At 29.2% G+C, this 16,950-nt stretch overlaps 5 protein-coding genes across 7 annotated transcripts; 1 reads left to right on the plus strand and 4 right to left on the minus strand.

Annotated features, from left to right (window-relative positions):
- Positions 1-113: 113 nt before the first annotated feature.
- KdelR (ER lumen protein-retaining receptor) lies at positions 114-1,631 on the minus strand. The gene is made up of 4 exons (XM_047060279.2): positions 1,212-1,631; positions 990-1,148; positions 669-921; positions 114-591 (listed from the first exon to the last, which is right to left on the minus strand). Exons 1-4 carry the CDS (start codon positions 1,401-1,403, stop codon positions 557-559), a joined length of 639 nt encoding a protein of 212 aa, XP_046916235.1. The 5' UTR covers positions 1,404-1,631; the 3' UTR covers positions 114-556.
- A 239-nt stretch (positions 1,632-1,870) lies between these two features.
- On the minus strand, positions 1,871-2,902 carry LOC124496700 (uncharacterized). Its single transcript, XM_047060259.2, has one exon. It carries the CDS (start codon positions 2,900-2,902, stop codon positions 2,012-2,014), a length of 891 nt encoding a protein of 296 aa, XP_046916215.2. The 3' UTR covers positions 1,871-2,011.
- Positions 2,903-3,040: 138 nt separating this feature from the next.
- On the minus strand, positions 3,041-4,585 carry LOC124496707 (uncharacterized). Its single transcript, XM_047060265.2, has 3 exons — positions 4,004-4,585; positions 3,411-3,937; positions 3,041-3,352 (listed from the first exon to the last, which is right to left on the minus strand). The coding sequence occupies exons 1-3, from the start codon at positions 4,118-4,120 to the stop codon at positions 3,178-3,180; spliced, it is 819 nt and encodes a 272-aa protein (XP_046916221.1). The 5' UTR covers positions 4,121-4,585; the 3' UTR covers positions 3,041-3,177.
- Positions 4,586-5,927: 1,342 nt separating this feature from the next.
- Mondo (MLX interacting protein mondo) lies at positions 5,928-11,100 on the plus strand. 2 transcript variants are annotated; one of them, XM_047060190.2, is made up of 10 exons: positions 5,928-6,078; positions 6,193-7,617; positions 7,678-7,901; positions 7,972-8,260; positions 8,323-8,480; positions 8,542-9,655; positions 9,749-10,250; positions 10,303-10,429; positions 10,490-10,619; positions 10,695-11,100. In XM_047060190.2, the coding sequence occupies exons 2-10, from the start codon at positions 6,966-6,968 to the stop codon at positions 10,883-10,885; spliced, it is 3,387 nt and encodes a 1,128-aa protein (XP_046916146.2). In that variant the 5' UTR covers positions 5,928-6,078; positions 6,193-6,965; the 3' UTR covers positions 10,886-11,100. The 2 variants fall into 2 exon arrangements, with proteins under 2 accessions (XP_046916146.2, XP_046916144.2); XM_047060188.2 differs by having other exon boundaries at positions 8,542-10,250.
- On the minus strand, positions 11,085-16,900 carry LOC124496702 (uncharacterized). 2 transcript variants are annotated; one of them, XM_075732611.1, is made up of 9 exons: positions 16,570-16,900; positions 16,341-16,516; positions 14,712-15,308; positions 13,271-14,652; positions 12,833-13,202; positions 12,639-12,766; positions 12,172-12,565; positions 11,972-12,111; positions 11,085-11,909 (listed from the first exon to the last, which is right to left on the minus strand). In XM_075732611.1, exons 3-9 carry the CDS (start codon positions 15,196-15,198, stop codon positions 11,742-11,744), a joined length of 3,069 nt encoding a protein of 1,022 aa, XP_075588726.1. In that variant the 5' UTR covers positions 15,199-15,308; positions 16,341-16,516; positions 16,570-16,900; the 3' UTR covers positions 11,085-11,741. The 2 variants fall into 2 exon arrangements, with proteins under 2 accessions (XP_075588726.1, XP_075588727.1); XM_075732612.1 differs by having other exon boundaries at positions 11,972-12,108; positions 16,341-16,885.
- Positions 16,901-16,950: the final 50 nt, after the last annotated feature.

Raw genomic sequence — 16,950 nt, forward strand, 5'->3', positions numbered from 1 at the left:
TTTTTTTTGTTTGTTTGTTCGATGAATGATGAAATGATGAATTCAACCATTCGATGATTCGCAAGTAAGTAAATTACCATCGATTTTATTTTTTTATAAAAAAAACAATTTCTCTATAGAAAAAAAATTGAAAATTTATATATTTCCCATTTGAATATAATTTATATTTATAAAGTATTAATAATAAAGTAAATATAAAAAAAATGTGAAAAATTATTTATCATTCATATTTTTTTTCCTCTTTTTTTTGATGTTGATGACACCGATCAGATGATGATGATGATGATGAACAGAGAGAGAGAAAGAGCTAATCTTTATCAGAATTGAATATCAAATCAAATTCATCGTGTTTTTTTAAAGTTCGATTTGATCGATTTTTTTTTTCCTTTCTTTTTTCTCTCGTTGCCGATTGTCATTTGCACATAGTTTTGTTTTGTTTCTTGTTTCAAGTGTTGGCTGAATTCGGGTTGAATTTGGTTATTGGTGGTGGTGGTGATGGTGGTGGTTTTTTTTTGTTTGTTTGTTTGATGATGATGATGTTAAAAGTTAATTTTTTCTATGCCGGAAGCCTTAATTTACGACCATGTAAAACTGAATGAAAAACAAAAATAGAAAAAAATGGTTCAAAATCAATTAATTGACAAAAAATTCAACACAATGACACTTACCACGTGTGACATATAAATAGAAAAAGTCACAATACAATACAGTCTGAACAAAACCGGCAACAATTGATATCCAATCAAGAAAATTTTCAAAATAATAACGCCAAATCCAATTCAATAGATAAAGACCACGATATGAACCCAATGCAAACAGATAATGTGATGTAATTGTTTCAGCTTCGCCTGTTTTTGATACCAAAAATAGCTGTGGTAATATGGCTACAGCTTCCAAATAGATTGAAAATGTCCATAATACCTGATAAAATGATATAATAAAATTAGTTGAATTTTTCACCAATCAATCATAATCAATTTTTTTTTTACCTCCATGACAGTAAATTCATGCCGTATCAATAATGCTAATATAATGGATGGAATAATTAAAAATTCCATACGAAATGTATCATGATTTCGATCATATGTGGCTTTAAATTTAAAATATATCAAAAAAACTGTTGCCAATGATGAAACAACAAATATAATCTAATGATGATGAAAAAAAAGAAAAATTAAAAATTACTGAATCAATCAACCAGAACAAAATACCTTCATCAATGTATTATAAGCGGAAATATAATTGGTAAACAAATCAAGATAACGTGTTATGTAGACCACTGTAAATAGTATCTGACTTTTACCAGATATGCCTGAACATGAACGTGTTTTCCATATTTTTAACAATAATATTATAATGGCGGTCAAATGTGCTAGATCGCCGGTTAAACGAAAAATATTCATTATGAATGATGATGATGATAACGATGACGATGATTCTATTTATTGATGAAATGAATGAATGAATATGAAAAAAATAGGCACTATTTGATTAATTTCAACAAAAACAATTTAAAAAAAGAATAATAATATGTAAAAATTCGATCGAAATCAAACAATGTAAAATGAAAATAATGAAATTATAAAGTTGTGTGTATATTGTGTATGAATACGGCTGTCAGAATGACGTGTAGGTTATTTTTTCCTATTTTGAGAATTATTAATTCACAAACAACCAGTGTATTATACTGCTGCTGCTGCTGCTGCTGCACACACACATACACACTGTCATCATCATCAATTGTAACCAACAAAAAAAAGCATGTATTAATAGGGCACACACACACACACACACACACCATTTTATAATTTTCTATTTTTACCGATTTTCGCCACACACACACACACAAACACATACAAAAATGAAACCGTTCGGGTTAAAATGGATTTTATTACGGTAATTTTTCGAATTTTAAAATTTTCAAATGAATTTTATTTATTTTATATATCACAAATCAAAAATGTGGAAATAAATATAAAATTGTTTATTATTATCTCGATTTGTTTGGCTATTATATTTCAGATTTAGATTCCTTGATCATCTTTTTTTTCTTTTTTCGTTTTGAATTAGATGTTAATCGTGATTCCCATTCTTTTTTAAATAATGTATATAAACGCATTGTTGCTTGAGCATCAATAATGGAATCATGTTCACCATCCTGTATGGTTACATTTAAATGTACTTGTGCTAATCTTTTCAATGATGGTGTACGGCCACAATAATAACGTTTAAAATAGACACTTGTATCACGAATCATTTGTTTTGGATGTGATAGATATAATACACTAAGATCATGATGAACAGCATGACCAACTAAAATTCTATTATCAATTATTTTGGATACTTCATTTTGTACAGTCTTAAAATCGATAGCATTCTTAAGATGTTCAGGACGAATACCAGAAACCATTGTACGATAATCGGTCACTTTTTCAATTGGTTTTACATATTTATCATAGATACAATGTCCATATAAATTGACCATTGAAACACGAGCCAATGCTGAATTACTGCCACCATATCCGGTGCCGACCATTTCACAATCGATGGCCACTGCATTCGTTAGTTCTTTTGATGATTTCTCAAGACATAGATTTGAATTGGATGGAAATTGCGTAGCTCGAATCAAATGTGGATCCACACCATCGAACCAGATTTTGTTTTCATTTTCTTGAAGACCAAATTTATTTAAAATTTTTTTAACACTATGATTGCCATTGGTGATATCATTAACTTTTGTATCGACTGTGGTGTTTGTTTTCACACCATTAACAATTGTCTTTTTCGTTATTTTACGTTTACCACCACCAACATTGATATTATTTTGATTTTTTCGCAACATTTCCTGATAACGTAATATTTTCCAATTTGGTGATATCTCTTTTTTCTGGTTGGTTTTCATTTTGTTTTTGTTGTTTGAATTCAAAATTTAAACCACAAAATGTAAATACAAAAATCAGTGCCAAGTTCGACACGCTGGCTAAACACGTGACTATCATTATAATGATGTTGGTTATAATCGATTGTATCGATACAAAGATTATATGTGAATTTTTTTTAATGTAATTTTTACGAAAACAAAAAATTTTTTTTTTCTATAAAATAATGGAACCATAATATAGATTCAATTGAATGACCGAAATAAAAATGAAATAGAATGTTTATCGAAATTGATTATTAATTAGTATCTCTATTTGTAGCCGTCGATGACGATGTTTCAGGTGGATTATCTCCATTCTGATTATTATTGGTCGCTTTGTATAGTAATTCTCTTAAATGCGAATTCTGTAATTTGAGATTATAGATCAAATCGGCTTGATTTTCCAATAAATCCTCCAGGAATGATGACGATCTGATATTGAAATTAATTATAAAAAAACAAGGCCAAAAAAAAATTCCAAAAAACATACCGAATTGCCACTTGGTTAAGACCATCCGAAGTTAAACGTCTTGATGGATCATCAACACAAAAAACATCCGGTGGATTACGGCTACGACGAAATTTAATCTCATGATAAATGTGTATATGAATATTGATCAATATCGGAATGGATGCAATGGAAATTATTATTTCGGCTGCATGAATTGGTTTTAAATGTACGCCAAATATTTCTATACGATCCGAATGATTAAATATGACCGTACTGATTAACAATACACCATTGGCTAAATGCAGAATAAAACTAGTGAATAGTATATGTTTTTTAACTTTTGTATGATGATTATTATAGCCAAGTATACGTAATCTTCGATAATAAATATTTTTTAAATAATATTTTATCATTAAACTAAGAAGCCAAAGAATAATCTGTGAATATATGGTTAGATTATAGGAATTTAATAGATTAATTTTTGTTTCTTGTTCTTCATGCCATGCTGAATTGATGAAATTATGTTGTTCCAATGGAAATACAAAACTTAATATCCAATTAATGATCTACAATTATTATGGGGTGAACAAAAATAATTACAAATTACAAAAGAATTTCCAAAATAAACTTACAATAATAATAGCATGCAATATAAGCAAAATGATCACTTTAATATTATTCGTTTTACGATGAATAGCATACAAATCATTATTGTATGGTAAAGTTAATATTTGTAGATCATCATCCATTTTGAATGATTCGATGATTCAATGTCTACAGACTGATGATGGAAATGAATGATTTATTTAAATGATGATGATTCGATAAGATACAATGATGTATCTACGTCTTAAATAATATCCTGTATATTTGTAATTTGACATCAGATATTGAATGTCAATGCTACATAGCAGCTGCTTGCTTTGCAAAAAAAAAAAAATCCAAACAATAAACAAAAAAAAAACAATTTAAAACGGCTATGAGTGACAAGAGATGGTGGCTAGAATCGCGATACAATCGATTATTTTAGCTATAAAAGAAAAAATTCCATCAATTTTAATCGATTTTTATTTATCATTTTTTTTGCTGTTAATCAATAGAGATAAAATTCACACTGCATTACTGATGATGATTGGCAAGAAAAATAGTGGTTGATAATCGTATCAACAAAAAAAATCATGTGAATCATCATTTTTCAAACATTATTCAGAATAAAAAAATTGGGCAACATTGTGCCTGCAAAAATTGCATTCAACATCGAAAGTAGGATGTCGAATGCGGGTTTTTTTTCAACAGGATGTTAGCAAAACTAAACTCACTTAAATCAGATCATCGTTTAGTTATGTCTCCTGGATGAGGACCAAGAAGTACTACCAATACAAACAGAGTGATTTTTTTAAAATCATGAACATTTTATATTACTGTTTTTTTTGATAAATAATTCACATTATTATTTTCGACACTGTTCATAGATGTCGTTGTTGATGTAAAATTTAAAATGATATTTGATTTTTGAAAAAAAATTTGTATAAAAATTTACCACCAAAAATTAATATATATCAACAGGTTTATAATCTATATAGATGATGATGATGATGATGGTTATTTATAATCAATATCAGTGATTCTCAACCACTGTGCTGCGGCACGAAATTCTAAAATTATGCCGCCAAATTTTAGATTGACCATTTTGATTTTTAAACTTTTCTTTATATTTGTGTGCCGCAACAAAAAAAAAATGTTGAGAATCACTGAATCTATATGATATGATATGATTTGAATCATAAAAAAAAACCGAAAAACTTTTTCCATATAAAAATAGAGAATTTTGCTGATGATAAAATAAAATTAAAAAAAAAATCCGTTATAATGGTAAAAACCCTTGCAGTTTTTTTTATTTAATTGAAATTAAATTAAATCAAAACTATTTGGGAAACAACAATGACAACAACACTACATAAACGCATCTAATAACTTGTTGCACTTTGGCATCATCATCAAACAAAAATAGATATCTATCAATCACATCATCATATCACAATCATATATCGTTCCTGTTTATATATGTTCATTTATTATATTATGGAAAAATAATAATTTGAATCAAAAAATCTGTATGCAGACAGATAATATTCGATAATAATTTTTCGTTTTTCGTTTTTTGTTTTTTTTTTCTATTGGTTAATCAAATATTCAAGATTCGCTGACACACTAATACATGGAAATAAAATAAAAAAAAATGGTCGTCGTTATATGATGGTAGTTGTTGTTGTCAGTGTTTTTTTTTATTCAATGTTATCGTTAATCACTTATAATCGTCGACGACGACGACGGCGATAAATGTTGTCATTGGTCGTTGTAGTTTATGATAAAAACATTTTTTTTTTTTTTTGATAATGATGGCGATAATGGTGTAATGGTAAAATTATCATCATCATCATCACTTTATCCCTTTATTTTTATTGATGATAAATAATTTGAGTAGGTTGGTTTTTCTCTTTCTCTCTAGCGTTTTGATATTTTGGTTATGATGATGATGATGATGATACCAGCAACAAACAAATAAACAAAACGAAAACATCGACATCATCCTATGCCATCACTGTCGTCGTCGTCGTCGTTGTCGCCATCGTTGTTATTATTGTCGTTATATTTTCCTGTAATTCAATCAAATTATTATCGTGATTTGTAATAATTAATGACGTAGGTGAGCAATTTTTTTTCTTTTCTTAAATTTTTTTTTTGTTAAAACTCATTATTTACAATAATAACGGAATTTTTATTTTTTTCTCCATGATTCATTGAATGTGATTATCACAAGATTATCGATTATAATCGATTGTGTGTGTGTGTGTTGATTTGATTGATTGGAAGATCCTATGTGTAGGATTAAAGAAATCCAATTTTTTTCAGTTTAATAATAACAAATGAACTATGATGATGATGATGATGAGATGCTATAATGTGTGTGTTTTGTTTGTGTGATTTTCCAAAAACAAACATTTTTTTTTTATTCGATACAACTACATTTTTTGCCTGTGTGTGTGTGTCTGTGTTGAGCCACTTGTTATTTCACAACCCAAAATAATACAGAAAGATACGTTAGATTAACAAAACAAAAAAAAACATGAATTCTTCAAATTGAAATAAAAAGAATCATCACAATTCTTCCCGCCATCACCAAATGAATACACGCGTGACTGTTTTTGATTCGATTCGAATCGTTTTTTTTCTGATTTAATCATCTGTTTCGAAACAGGCAAACGAATAATATCCGGCCAAATTTTTTTTTCTACGACTTGATTTGACAAATTTTTTTTTGTTGCCGAAAATTATTACATAAATGACGTTTATTGTCGATATATGTTTTTGTTTTCTCATTAGAAAAGTGACAAAATAAAACAAAACAGCTAAATTTATCACTATATATCAATGAATTGAATTTCGAATAACATTTGATTTCGAATGAATTTATTGTGACAACAATATCCATATATACAGACAACAAACCAAAGAAAAAAAAATCATTGATCAAATGTTACATAAATCTAAATATATCAACAACAACAACAACAATTTTCTCAAAATAACGATATGTATCCATCATCATCATCATCATCATCAATGACAACGACAACAACAATATATTCATCAATATCACCAACTAATGAACCATTATTAATGGTCAACAATACGAATAAAATGGATAATAATCAATTTAATACAATGACCAATATGGCCAATATCAATGATGGTTGTATGATTAATGTCAATTCTATTAGACGAATTAAACCATCACCGAAAACGACAAAAGAAAATCGTATTCATAGTGGTCATTTTATGGTATCTGAAATTGATGAAAATGAAGATAATGAAACCAAAATTGAAAATGATGATCATGATGTATCATTAACCAACAACAACAACAACAACAGCAACAACAACAATGCTAACAACGGCATTAATCAAGCCCAACAACAACAATCATACCCATCATCTATATCAATGTCATTAATGGAACAAAAATTAGTGACAAAAACAAAAACATATCGTATAAGAAAATCAACAACAACAACAAGAATAGTTTCTATTGATCAATCATTATGGAAATTATTTCAATGTATGACATTAGCATATGATGATGATATTACATCACCAAAATGGAAAACATTTAAAGGTTTAAAGATGAATATCAAGGATAAAATACGATTAAACAATATTATATGGCGTGCTTGGCATATTCAATGTAAGTTTTTATTGATGATGATTTGTTAATCTTAAATAAATGTTTCCATTATTTTTCCAGACATTTCTGGACGTAAACCAGGTGTATGTCAATTTTCTTCGAATATCGACACTGAACGACATAAGAAAACGGAAGCTATATTATTAGAGGGAAAATATTGGAAAAGACGTGCCGATGTTGTTAAAGCTGAATATAATAAATGGCGACTTTATTATCAACATCTTTCACGTTCAGTAGCTGCAGCTTTTTCCAGCAATAATCTTGGTTCTAATGCATCACGAATGGTTAGTATTGAATAAGTCTTCTTCATTTGTATAATTATTAATCGTATTTTTTTCAAATTCCAATTTCTAGTTACCATATGATTGGGAGAATAATCTACCAAGATGGAGTAATAATCTAAGTTTGGATTCACTTTTTACCTGTTCACCATCCATATCATCGGCAGCGTTCAATTCTTCATCTTCAATCATTGGATGTCCATCGACAATTAATACAGGCAATAATTTGACTAATAATAACAACAATAACCAGGCTATGATTAGTCAAAATAATCAAAATGGCACTATGCAAATATTTAACGATAATATACCATCAATACCATATACAAATTATTTTGATTATGCAAGTTCTCGGGAAATCGGTAATGTCGTTTTTTTGCTGATGATTTCTTTCCTTCATCAACTATATCCAAAAAAAATTTAGCTCGTTCCGGTATGGGTGCTGATTTTATGCAACCTGGTTTGGAACAATTACAACCAAATATTGATTTTATTGATACATTTGAACAAGATTTTTTCCCATTACGTGGTCAACCAACACTATCAACTGTACCAGAAGAAACGGAACCAGGATACAAAGAGGTTAGACTAATTTTTTATTTTATTTTATTCAATTGAATTAACAATTGATTTGTCAAAATAGCCACAAGAAGATCTTTTAGATTCTCTATTCAATTCTTGTCCAACTACCTCAACGAATAGTAACAATAACAATAATGATTTGTCACCGAAATCTTTGCAAGATAATAACTATTGTCAATTTGCTTCGGCCAATAATTCACCAAATCAGCAAATTAATCAACAACCATTGACGGCTGTTTATAATCCAAATAATTATGGGCAACCAATTTTCAATATAAATCAACCACAACAACAACTAGTACAATCATCATATAAAATGGAATTTGAATCGACAATGAATACATCGAATAATGGGACATCATCATTATTCCCTTTTCATTCTAACAAACTAATACAACAACAGCAACAAGAATCAAATCGTCAATTGATTCAAATGTCCGCAAATAATTCAATCAATTATAATCCAATGAATTTTGCATTTAATCCATCAAATACGAATGATAATACGGCGACCATTATGACCACCAATCAACAAATAAATCCTATAACAATGCCACTAAAAAAGTTGATACCAAATTCATCACAACAACAATCACCACAATCATCATCAACATCACCAATCATGAATCTGGACTTGAAAGAATTAAAGAATCAAGCACTTTCATTATCTTGTAAAAATATATCACAACTACAGAATTCCATTAGCACTGGTGATGGAACTTTATCATCATCATCCTCATCATATCAAATAGCTAATGAACCGAATACATTGTCCAATATTGGACGTTCTTTATCATTACCATTAGATTGTGGCATTCAAATTCCGCCACAACAACAATCATTGAATCATAATAAAAAATTCATCAAATCCATACAACAACAACAACAACAGGTAACTGGACCGATCATTTCATCAATGATAAATACATCAGCACACAATGAAACATCATCATTCACAAATGTCCAAATGGTACCAGCGACAAATCTGACAATTCATAAACATCAACAACAACAGCAACAACAACAACAACATACATTCGTACAGAATCAACTATCGCCATCTTCATCATCATCATCACCACCACAATCATCCATAGCAACAGCAGCAGCAGCATTCGATCTATCAAATTCGTCACATTCACAGATGAATAGAAAATTTCCATTAATAAATAATGGTAAAAAACCATATAGTATAAATCCACGTAGGAATATAGATAGTAATAATAATTTTAAGATAAGAAATCCATTGCTAAAGAATCATACTACAGCAACAGGTTCATCGTCATCATCATCATTATCATCAACTCTTGGTTCATTGGATTATAGTTGTTTCAAAGATCGAATCCTAAATGGTCCGGTGAATAAATATTTTCTTGCGAATAATAATAATAATAATACAAGTCCAACACATGATGAAATGATGACTACGATGGCATCATTTGGTTCATATTCATTTCCAGCTAATACTATAAGCTTTATTGGTCGAAATGAACATGAACATCGAAATCTACATAGAGAACATAGAGAACGAAGAAGAGTTTGCCATATAAATGCTGAACAAAAACGTCGTTGTAATATTAAAAATGGTTTCGATACTTTACGTAGCCTATTACCATCATTGGCACAGAATTCAAATACGAAAATAAGCAAAGCAGCTATGCTACACAAAGCAGCCGACTATATTCGAGTGTTGAAGAATGAAAAATTTGAACAACAAAAAGAATATGAATTACTCAAACAACAGATTGATAATCTCAATCATGTCATCAGGTATCAATCAAATAAATCATGATTCTAATTATTTCATTATTGTATTATTCAGCATATTTCAGAATCAGTTACCAACCACTGGTTTACCAATTGCTGATGGCCCTAGAATTGGTCGTCTTAAAGAACAATATATACAATACGTAAGACAGAAAACGAATCAAAATTGGAAATTCTGGATCGTAAGTACAAATGATTAAATAGCATTTATCTGTATATTATCTTTTCTTGTTTGTTTGCAGTTCAGCATAATAATGGAATCATTATTAGATTCATATTGTAGACAAATAGCAACAAATAATTTTGATGAATTGTGTAAAACATTATTTCGTTGGCTTGATCAAGGCTGTAGTTTAGTTGTACTACGAAAAGGTAAATGAATTGAATTGAATTGAATTTTTTTCATATATTTTAATCATTATCATCATTATTATTAATAAATCATAGATGTACTAAATTCATTAAGATTCGTATCAACATCTACAAATATTTTGACCAATCCAGAATTATTACATGATGAAATTATACAGGCAATATCAATGACAACACAAACAACAACAACAACAACAACGACAACAATGAATGAAAATAAACTACAAGGACGAATATTGCCCGAACAATCATCATCAAATGATTGATTATAACCGGATTTTATTTTTTATTTTTTTTACAATACAAACGGTAACCTAATTACGAACATTCGGGCTTATGAACAACAAATTGATCATTTCCAACGAAAAAAAAACGAATATAGAATCAACTTATGGTGATCATTTCTTAGCTGTTAAATATAAACTGATGATAATAAATTGTAATAAAACATTAAAAATTTATTAATTTTTTCGTGGTGAAATATGTTTAATTTTGATCAAGAAAAAGAAGAGTGAAAATTCAATCAAATTTTTTTTTTTTGAAATGAGAAAATAATTCAGATTGGTAGAATGTATGTGTGTGTGTGTGTGTGTGTTGTTCAAACATTGCATCCAACGTTTTTTTTTAGAAAAAAAAGAAAAATTACTATATATACGAGAGCAGCAAATGTGTGAAAAAAAAAGAAAGAAAGAAAAAAAAACGAAATAAAACTACAGAAACCACAATGAAAAATGAGATGAATGATATAAGAATTCGTTTTTTTTGTGGTGGTAAAATTGAATATTTTGAAGAAGACTAATTAATTAATTGGTAGAGCTATAATGTTGTATATATTGGAAGAAAAAAAAGTTGATCAAATTTTTTTTTACAAATTAATTTTTTTTTTTTAAATACATCAACTTAATGATGATGATAATGATGACGATGGACAATAAATGAAATGAGAATGTGGATTAATATAGATGACTGTGTGTGTGTGTGTGTCTGTGGTCGTGGTGGATTGATTGATGATGAATTTTTCATGGACATTTGTTTTTTTTAGAGGCAACAAAAAAAACATAAAAAAGGGAAAAAATGTTGAGCAATCATTTTTTTGACGACCACAAAAAGGGACCAGATTTTTTAATGACCAGATGATGGCCAATATGGTTGTTGCATTGATGAATGTGATGCTAAATTTGATGAAGATGGTGTTTTGTTAATTGTTGTCGTCATCGTTGTCGATGATGGTGTATTGATAATGTATTGAGCATGGCCACGATTGACCAATTCATCAGCAATATCAATCCACTATAATAATAATGCATGGATTGATTATTCGAAAAATTTGAAATGAATACACTCAAACTTACCGTTTTATTTTCACCGTTTTTATATAGATTAACACATGGTATACCTGTTTCATCGAAATTTTCAATAAATGCATAAATCACTTGTCCTTTAGCTAATTCTTCAAAACATGCATTCGCTTGTGCTGTCCAACCTGTTTCTACTACAAAAAAAAATTTGACCATGATCTTTAGCTTTTGAGAAATTTTCGTTTTACACTTACCATCTATTGGTATCACACGTGATAAACGACATTCTGATGCTTGAAATGGTAAACGTAAAAAATGACAATGTATAGCACGTAATGTATCAACCGGTACATTCAATGCTTCACCACCATAATCAATAAAAGTTAGATCACATTCTTGTCTAGATTCATGAACATATTTAACCGATGCACGATACCATCCTTCAGCTGTAGGTGCAGCACAAACAAGACCTTCTTTCACTTGTGGAATGGGTGGTGTATCACCATTTGAATAATTTTCTTTCATTTCATGATCCATAGTACTCAACATTGGATATGATGGATGTGTTGGTTGTTGTAGATAAAAATGGCTAGCATCAATTGTACAGGATAATACTACTTCGGTCATTACACCGACCGGTAGTGATAGCTAGATATAGAATATAGAAATTGTTCAATAAACAAAAAAAAATATCAACATCTGATGCTTTTTCATATTATACCTGACAAGAAGCTGTTAATGCCACTGTTGGTGTGATTGGAAAATGATTATAATCCACATTTGGATAAGTTTCCACGGGGAAACGAGTTTTAATCAAATTTAATGCCTGAAAAACATTAGGTCTGGGACCTAATTAGAAAATTGTGGATTGATTATAGAATCGATGATTTCATATTTTTTTGTTAGTATATTTACCATAGATGGTACAAATATTTGTCGTTCCATTATAAGGCTCAATAATAATCTGCGTATTTGTCGACAATTTAATTGGATTTATAAATCTTCCTTTACGGCCAATAAGAAATCCACAAAGATCAGTCGGTATACGGAAATTATATTGTATACAATGTTGACTATCCATCGGTATAGTATCAAATATTGATGGCATCGGAGGATAAGCAACATTATCATTGATTGTTGTTGTTGATGGATACCAAGAATTTTCTGCAGCAGCCATAGCTTCTGTAATTTTATCATTAATAGGCACTGTAGTAGCTGATGTTGATGATGGATCAATTGTTGTTGTTTCAAGCAAACAGCTTCCTTTACCACTATCATTTGATTCCTTTTAAAAGGAAGATGAAATTCAAAGTAAAAATTAAAATAAAAAGTTGGTAATAATCATTAACTTACCTGACTTTGATCGTCACAGCTATTATTACTACTATTAGGATCAGTAACTTGTTGCTGATCTCGCTGCTGCTGCTGCTGTTGTTGTTGTTGTTGATCATCACTGTTTGGTGTTAAAGAAAGATCCGGATAATTTTGGTAAATATCAGTGTCATCATTTTCATCTTTTATTGATAGCTGTTGTGATGGATCATCAGTATAATCATCAATTTTCGCTGATTTTGAATGATTATCATTATTTGCATTTTCAACATTTTCAGCAATTATTTTTGATTCACAATTTTGTTGAAAATCATTTTGTTGATGATCATTTTTATCGACTACCATTGTTTTTGAATCACAATTATTTGTTGATGTTATAGTTGCTGTTGATGATGACGATGATGATAATACGATTTGAGCAAATGTTTGTCGTTGTTGTTGACCAATAGAATTTGTATCTTTATTATGATCACACATTTTTTTATTGTCGGTTTGATCGTCATCAAAAGCGCTCATTTTTGCCATCAAATTCGATGATGTGTTCACTGTTGTTGTTGTTGTAGTCGTCGCCATCATCAATGGTGGCATTTTCTTATTACCATTACTGTCGTCTTTGGATTGATGATTTGTAGCAGAATCATCAATATGGCTAACAGGAAGATTGCACCCATCACCATCATTATCATCAATGATTGTATCCAAATCATTATCACTTTCTTCACTACTTGAGACATTTTTCTTATCAATCGATTCGATATTTTTATCATTGTTACTGTTAGTAGCATTGTTAAGCTCATTCTGGTTGTTATCATCATCAATATCATCATCATTGGATTTTGGCTCATTCAATTTATTGTTGGCTACTGTTGATGACTTTTGATTTATTTCATCATCATCATTGTTGTATTTATCAACATTATCATTATTATCCTGAGTTAACGAATCAATTTCTGAACATGATTTGATTGTTTCATTATCATCATCAATATCATTTTTCGATTTGATTATTTGTTTACCATCATCATTAGCATCATCATCATCATCATTGTTATTAATTTTGTTTTGGACACCACCACCATCAATTTCATCGGTTGTTTTCAATACGGATCGAACGGTATCATCATCATCAATCATAATGATTTCTTTAGTATTATCGGCTGATGATGATGATGATGTTGATTTGGGTGAACAATTTTTAAATATTGAAAAATTTGATGAATTTTCATGATCGTCAGCATTAATAGCAGTATTGAATGAATAATTTTTCAGATGCATTTTCTTAGCTGTATATTCGTCTTCGTCAATACTAGTAAATGATAAACTTGTACTACTAACACTGTCGTTATTCAAATTTAAATCTTCTTCTTCAGCGTCGTTGTCGTCGTTTTTGATTGATTCAATTACTAGAAATATAGTTAAATTAATTAATGTTTAAAAGAATATAAATGATTAATATACAAACTTTTGATCAAATCTTTGTCATAGAATTCTGGTTGTTGTTGTTGTTGAATTTGATCTTTATTATTACTATTATCGATCGAATTGCCTATATCGACAGATATCGGTGATGATGATGAACATGGAATCTTATTATTATCATCCAAATGTTTATCAATGTTTGAATGATGATTTGAATCAAATGTTTGAACACTTTGTTGTTCAACAATATTCTTCGGTTGATGCTGTTGTTGTTGATGATGGTCTTGTTGTGTTTGGTAATTATTATTAACAGATATGATGGTGGTTGTGGTGGTGGTCTGCTTTGGTTGTTGTTCACTGTGTTTATCGTCATCAACAACAGATTGTTTTGATTTTTTTGAATTTTTTCGATTCTTCGATGATGATGGCGATGATGATGATGATGATTGCCAATAATAAATTGCTGCTAATGTGATGGCCAATAATGAAACACTACAGGCTAACACTACGGCACGATCAGTTAAGGCCATCAATGGTAAGAAATGAATGAAACGATTTTTCGTTTGGTTTCAATCAATCGAAAAAAAAAAAATTTTATTTATTTATTTATTTTTTTTTTTTTTTTGATGAAAAAGATGAACTGATGAATTCAATTGCAAGAAAGAAAGAAAAAAATAAGATTTTAATATTCACAGAAAAAAAATTCACAAATAAAATCAATCAATCAATCAATCGATCAATCTAAACATTCGCTTTTTTTTTGCTTTTTTTACATAATTCGAACTTTTTTTTCAAAGAAAATTTCCAAACAATTTTTGTGAGAAAAATTTATAATTCAATTTTGTTGTTTTTTTTCATCTCAAGACACAACATACATACACACGCCGGAAAAAAATTCGGTTTCTAGCAAAAAAAGAACGTTTTTTTTTCTTTATCAAAAAAAATGTGTTTCTCTCTCGATGTTTGTGTGTGTGTGTGTGTGTGTGGTATTGGCACATTTTACAACCACCACCACCATCATGATGATGATGATCAGAGAATGTTCATAATGATGATGATGATGGTGGAGGCAACCAAATTAAAATGAATTCACATTTCTACTATTCATGAATGGAATGATGGTAAATGTGGAAATATATTATGAAAACAACAACAAAAAAACTGGTTTTTGTTGCCAGAAAATTTTTTTTTTCCCGACTCTCAATGATGATAATAATGATGATGATGATACTTACTCATACACACACACACACACACACACGAATATCGAGTGTATCAATGTTGTTGTTTTTGTTGTATCAACCGTAAAAACCGAAACAAAAACAACAATATATACCGATAATATCAGAAAAATAACCGCAAGTAATGAAAAAAAAAAATTAGGATTCTTATTGTATTCTATGACGGGCGCCACTATCGAACGAAATTATTTAATTTCGCAATTTGATCATTATCGTCACATATCTATGTTACGTTTTTTTTTTGGTCTCGAAAAAATGAAACTGATTGATACGATGATGATTTCGAATTCGAATATTCTCATTGTGTTTGTGTGTGTGTGTGGGTGTGCATTCGAAAACATTTGCCGAATGAAAAAAAAAAATTTGAATGTCAAATGGTTTTGCATGACATTCAAACAAAACAAAACAAACAACAAAAACATTAAGCTTACCTTTTTTTTCTCAGATAATCAATTATATCAGATGTGATGATTTTCGAATATTATTGAATGGAAAAAAAACGAATTATAGGTGTTTTTTTTTTGGTGTTTCTCTGATTTTCTATTTTCTTTTTTTTACAGTTTAATGTGGATTTATTATTCTTTCATTATCATTATTATTCATATATCTATGGAAACAAAACAATTATAATCATGTAGATCAAATCATGAAAAAACCAACAATCAAAATCAAAAAATATTATAATTTTGTTTGATATAATCCAAAACAACGTGTGAGATTTGCTTTGCAATCTATAAAATACACACACATGTACATGAACAACACAAACAATAAATATAAAGACAACAGCAAAAAAAAAAAATAGGAAAGAGAAAGTAGTAGATGTGAAAATTGGCTCAACCAAAAAAAAAAAAAAAAAAAACGCTTAGAACTTGTTGATGATGACAAAAAAAAATTTTTTTGTTGATGAAATTACAACGCGTTTATATGATATATATATATATATTGTGTTGTGTTGTGTAAAAATGAATAGAATGATAATGTTGTGTGTGTGTGTGTGTATGTGTGAAGCAACAGATAGGATGTATGTATGATGCATGG

Source organism: Dermatophagoides farinae, chromosome 7 (genome assembly GCF_024713945.1).
Source record: "Dermatophagoides farinae isolate YC_2012a chromosome 7, ASM2471394v1, whole genome shotgun sequence".
Taxonomy (NCBI): domain Eukaryota; kingdom Metazoa; phylum Arthropoda; class Arachnida; order Sarcoptiformes; family Pyroglyphidae; genus Dermatophagoides; species Dermatophagoides farinae.

Excerpts from the sequence above, each read along its gene's own strand:
- LOC124496702 (XM_075732611.1), bottom strand. The coding sequence starts at position 15,198 with ATGGCCTTAACTGATCGTGCCGTAGTGTTAGCCTGTAGTGTTTCATTA. Across the intron at positions 14,653-14,711 it reads TGACAAAGATTTGATCAAAA|TAATTGAATCAATCAAAAAC; the intron begins GTTTGTATATTA and ends CTATATTTCTAG. Across the intron at positions 12,566-12,638 it reads CATTAACAGCTTCTTGTCAG|CTATCACTACCGGTCGGTGT; the intron begins GTATAATATGAA and ends TTCTATATCTAG.
- LOC124496707 (XM_047060265.2), bottom strand. The coding sequence starts at position 4,120 with ATGGATGATGATCTACAAATATTAACTTTACCATACAATAATGATTTG. Across the intron at positions 3,938-4,003 it reads TATTGCATGCTATTATTATT|ATCATTAATTGGATATTAAG; the intron begins GTAAGTTTATTT and ends TAATAATTGTAG. Across the intron at positions 3,353-3,410 it reads CTTAACCAAGTGGCAATTCG|ATCGTCATCATTCCTGGAGG; the intron begins GTATGTTTTTTG and ends TTTCAATATCAG.
- LOC124496700 (XM_047060259.2), bottom strand. The coding sequence starts at position 2,902 with ATGAAAACCAACCAGAAAAAAGAGATATCACCAAATTGGAAAATATTA.
- KdelR (XM_047060279.2), bottom strand. The coding sequence starts at position 1,403 with ATGAATATTTTTCGTTTAACCGGCGATCTAGCACATTTGACCGCCATT. Across the intron at positions 1,149-1,211 it reads CTTATAATACATTGATGAAG|ATTATATTTGTTGTTTCATC; the intron begins GTATTTTGTTCT and ends CATCATCATTAG. Across the intron at positions 592-668 it reads CTATTTATATGTCACACGTG|TTTTACATGGTCGTAAATTA; the intron begins GTAAGTGTCATT and ends TTTTTCATTCAG.
- Mondo (XM_047060188.2), top strand. The coding sequence starts at position 6,966 with ATGTATCCATCATCATCATCATCATCATCAATGACAACGACAACAACA. Across the intron at positions 7,618-7,677 it reads GCGTGCTTGGCATATTCAAT|ACATTTCTGGACGTAAACCA; the intron begins GTAAGTTTTTAT and ends TTATTTTTCCAG. Across the intron at positions 7,902-7,971 it reads GTTCTAATGCATCACGAATG|TTACCATATGATTGGGAGAA; the intron begins GTTAGTATTGAA and ends TCCAATTTCTAG.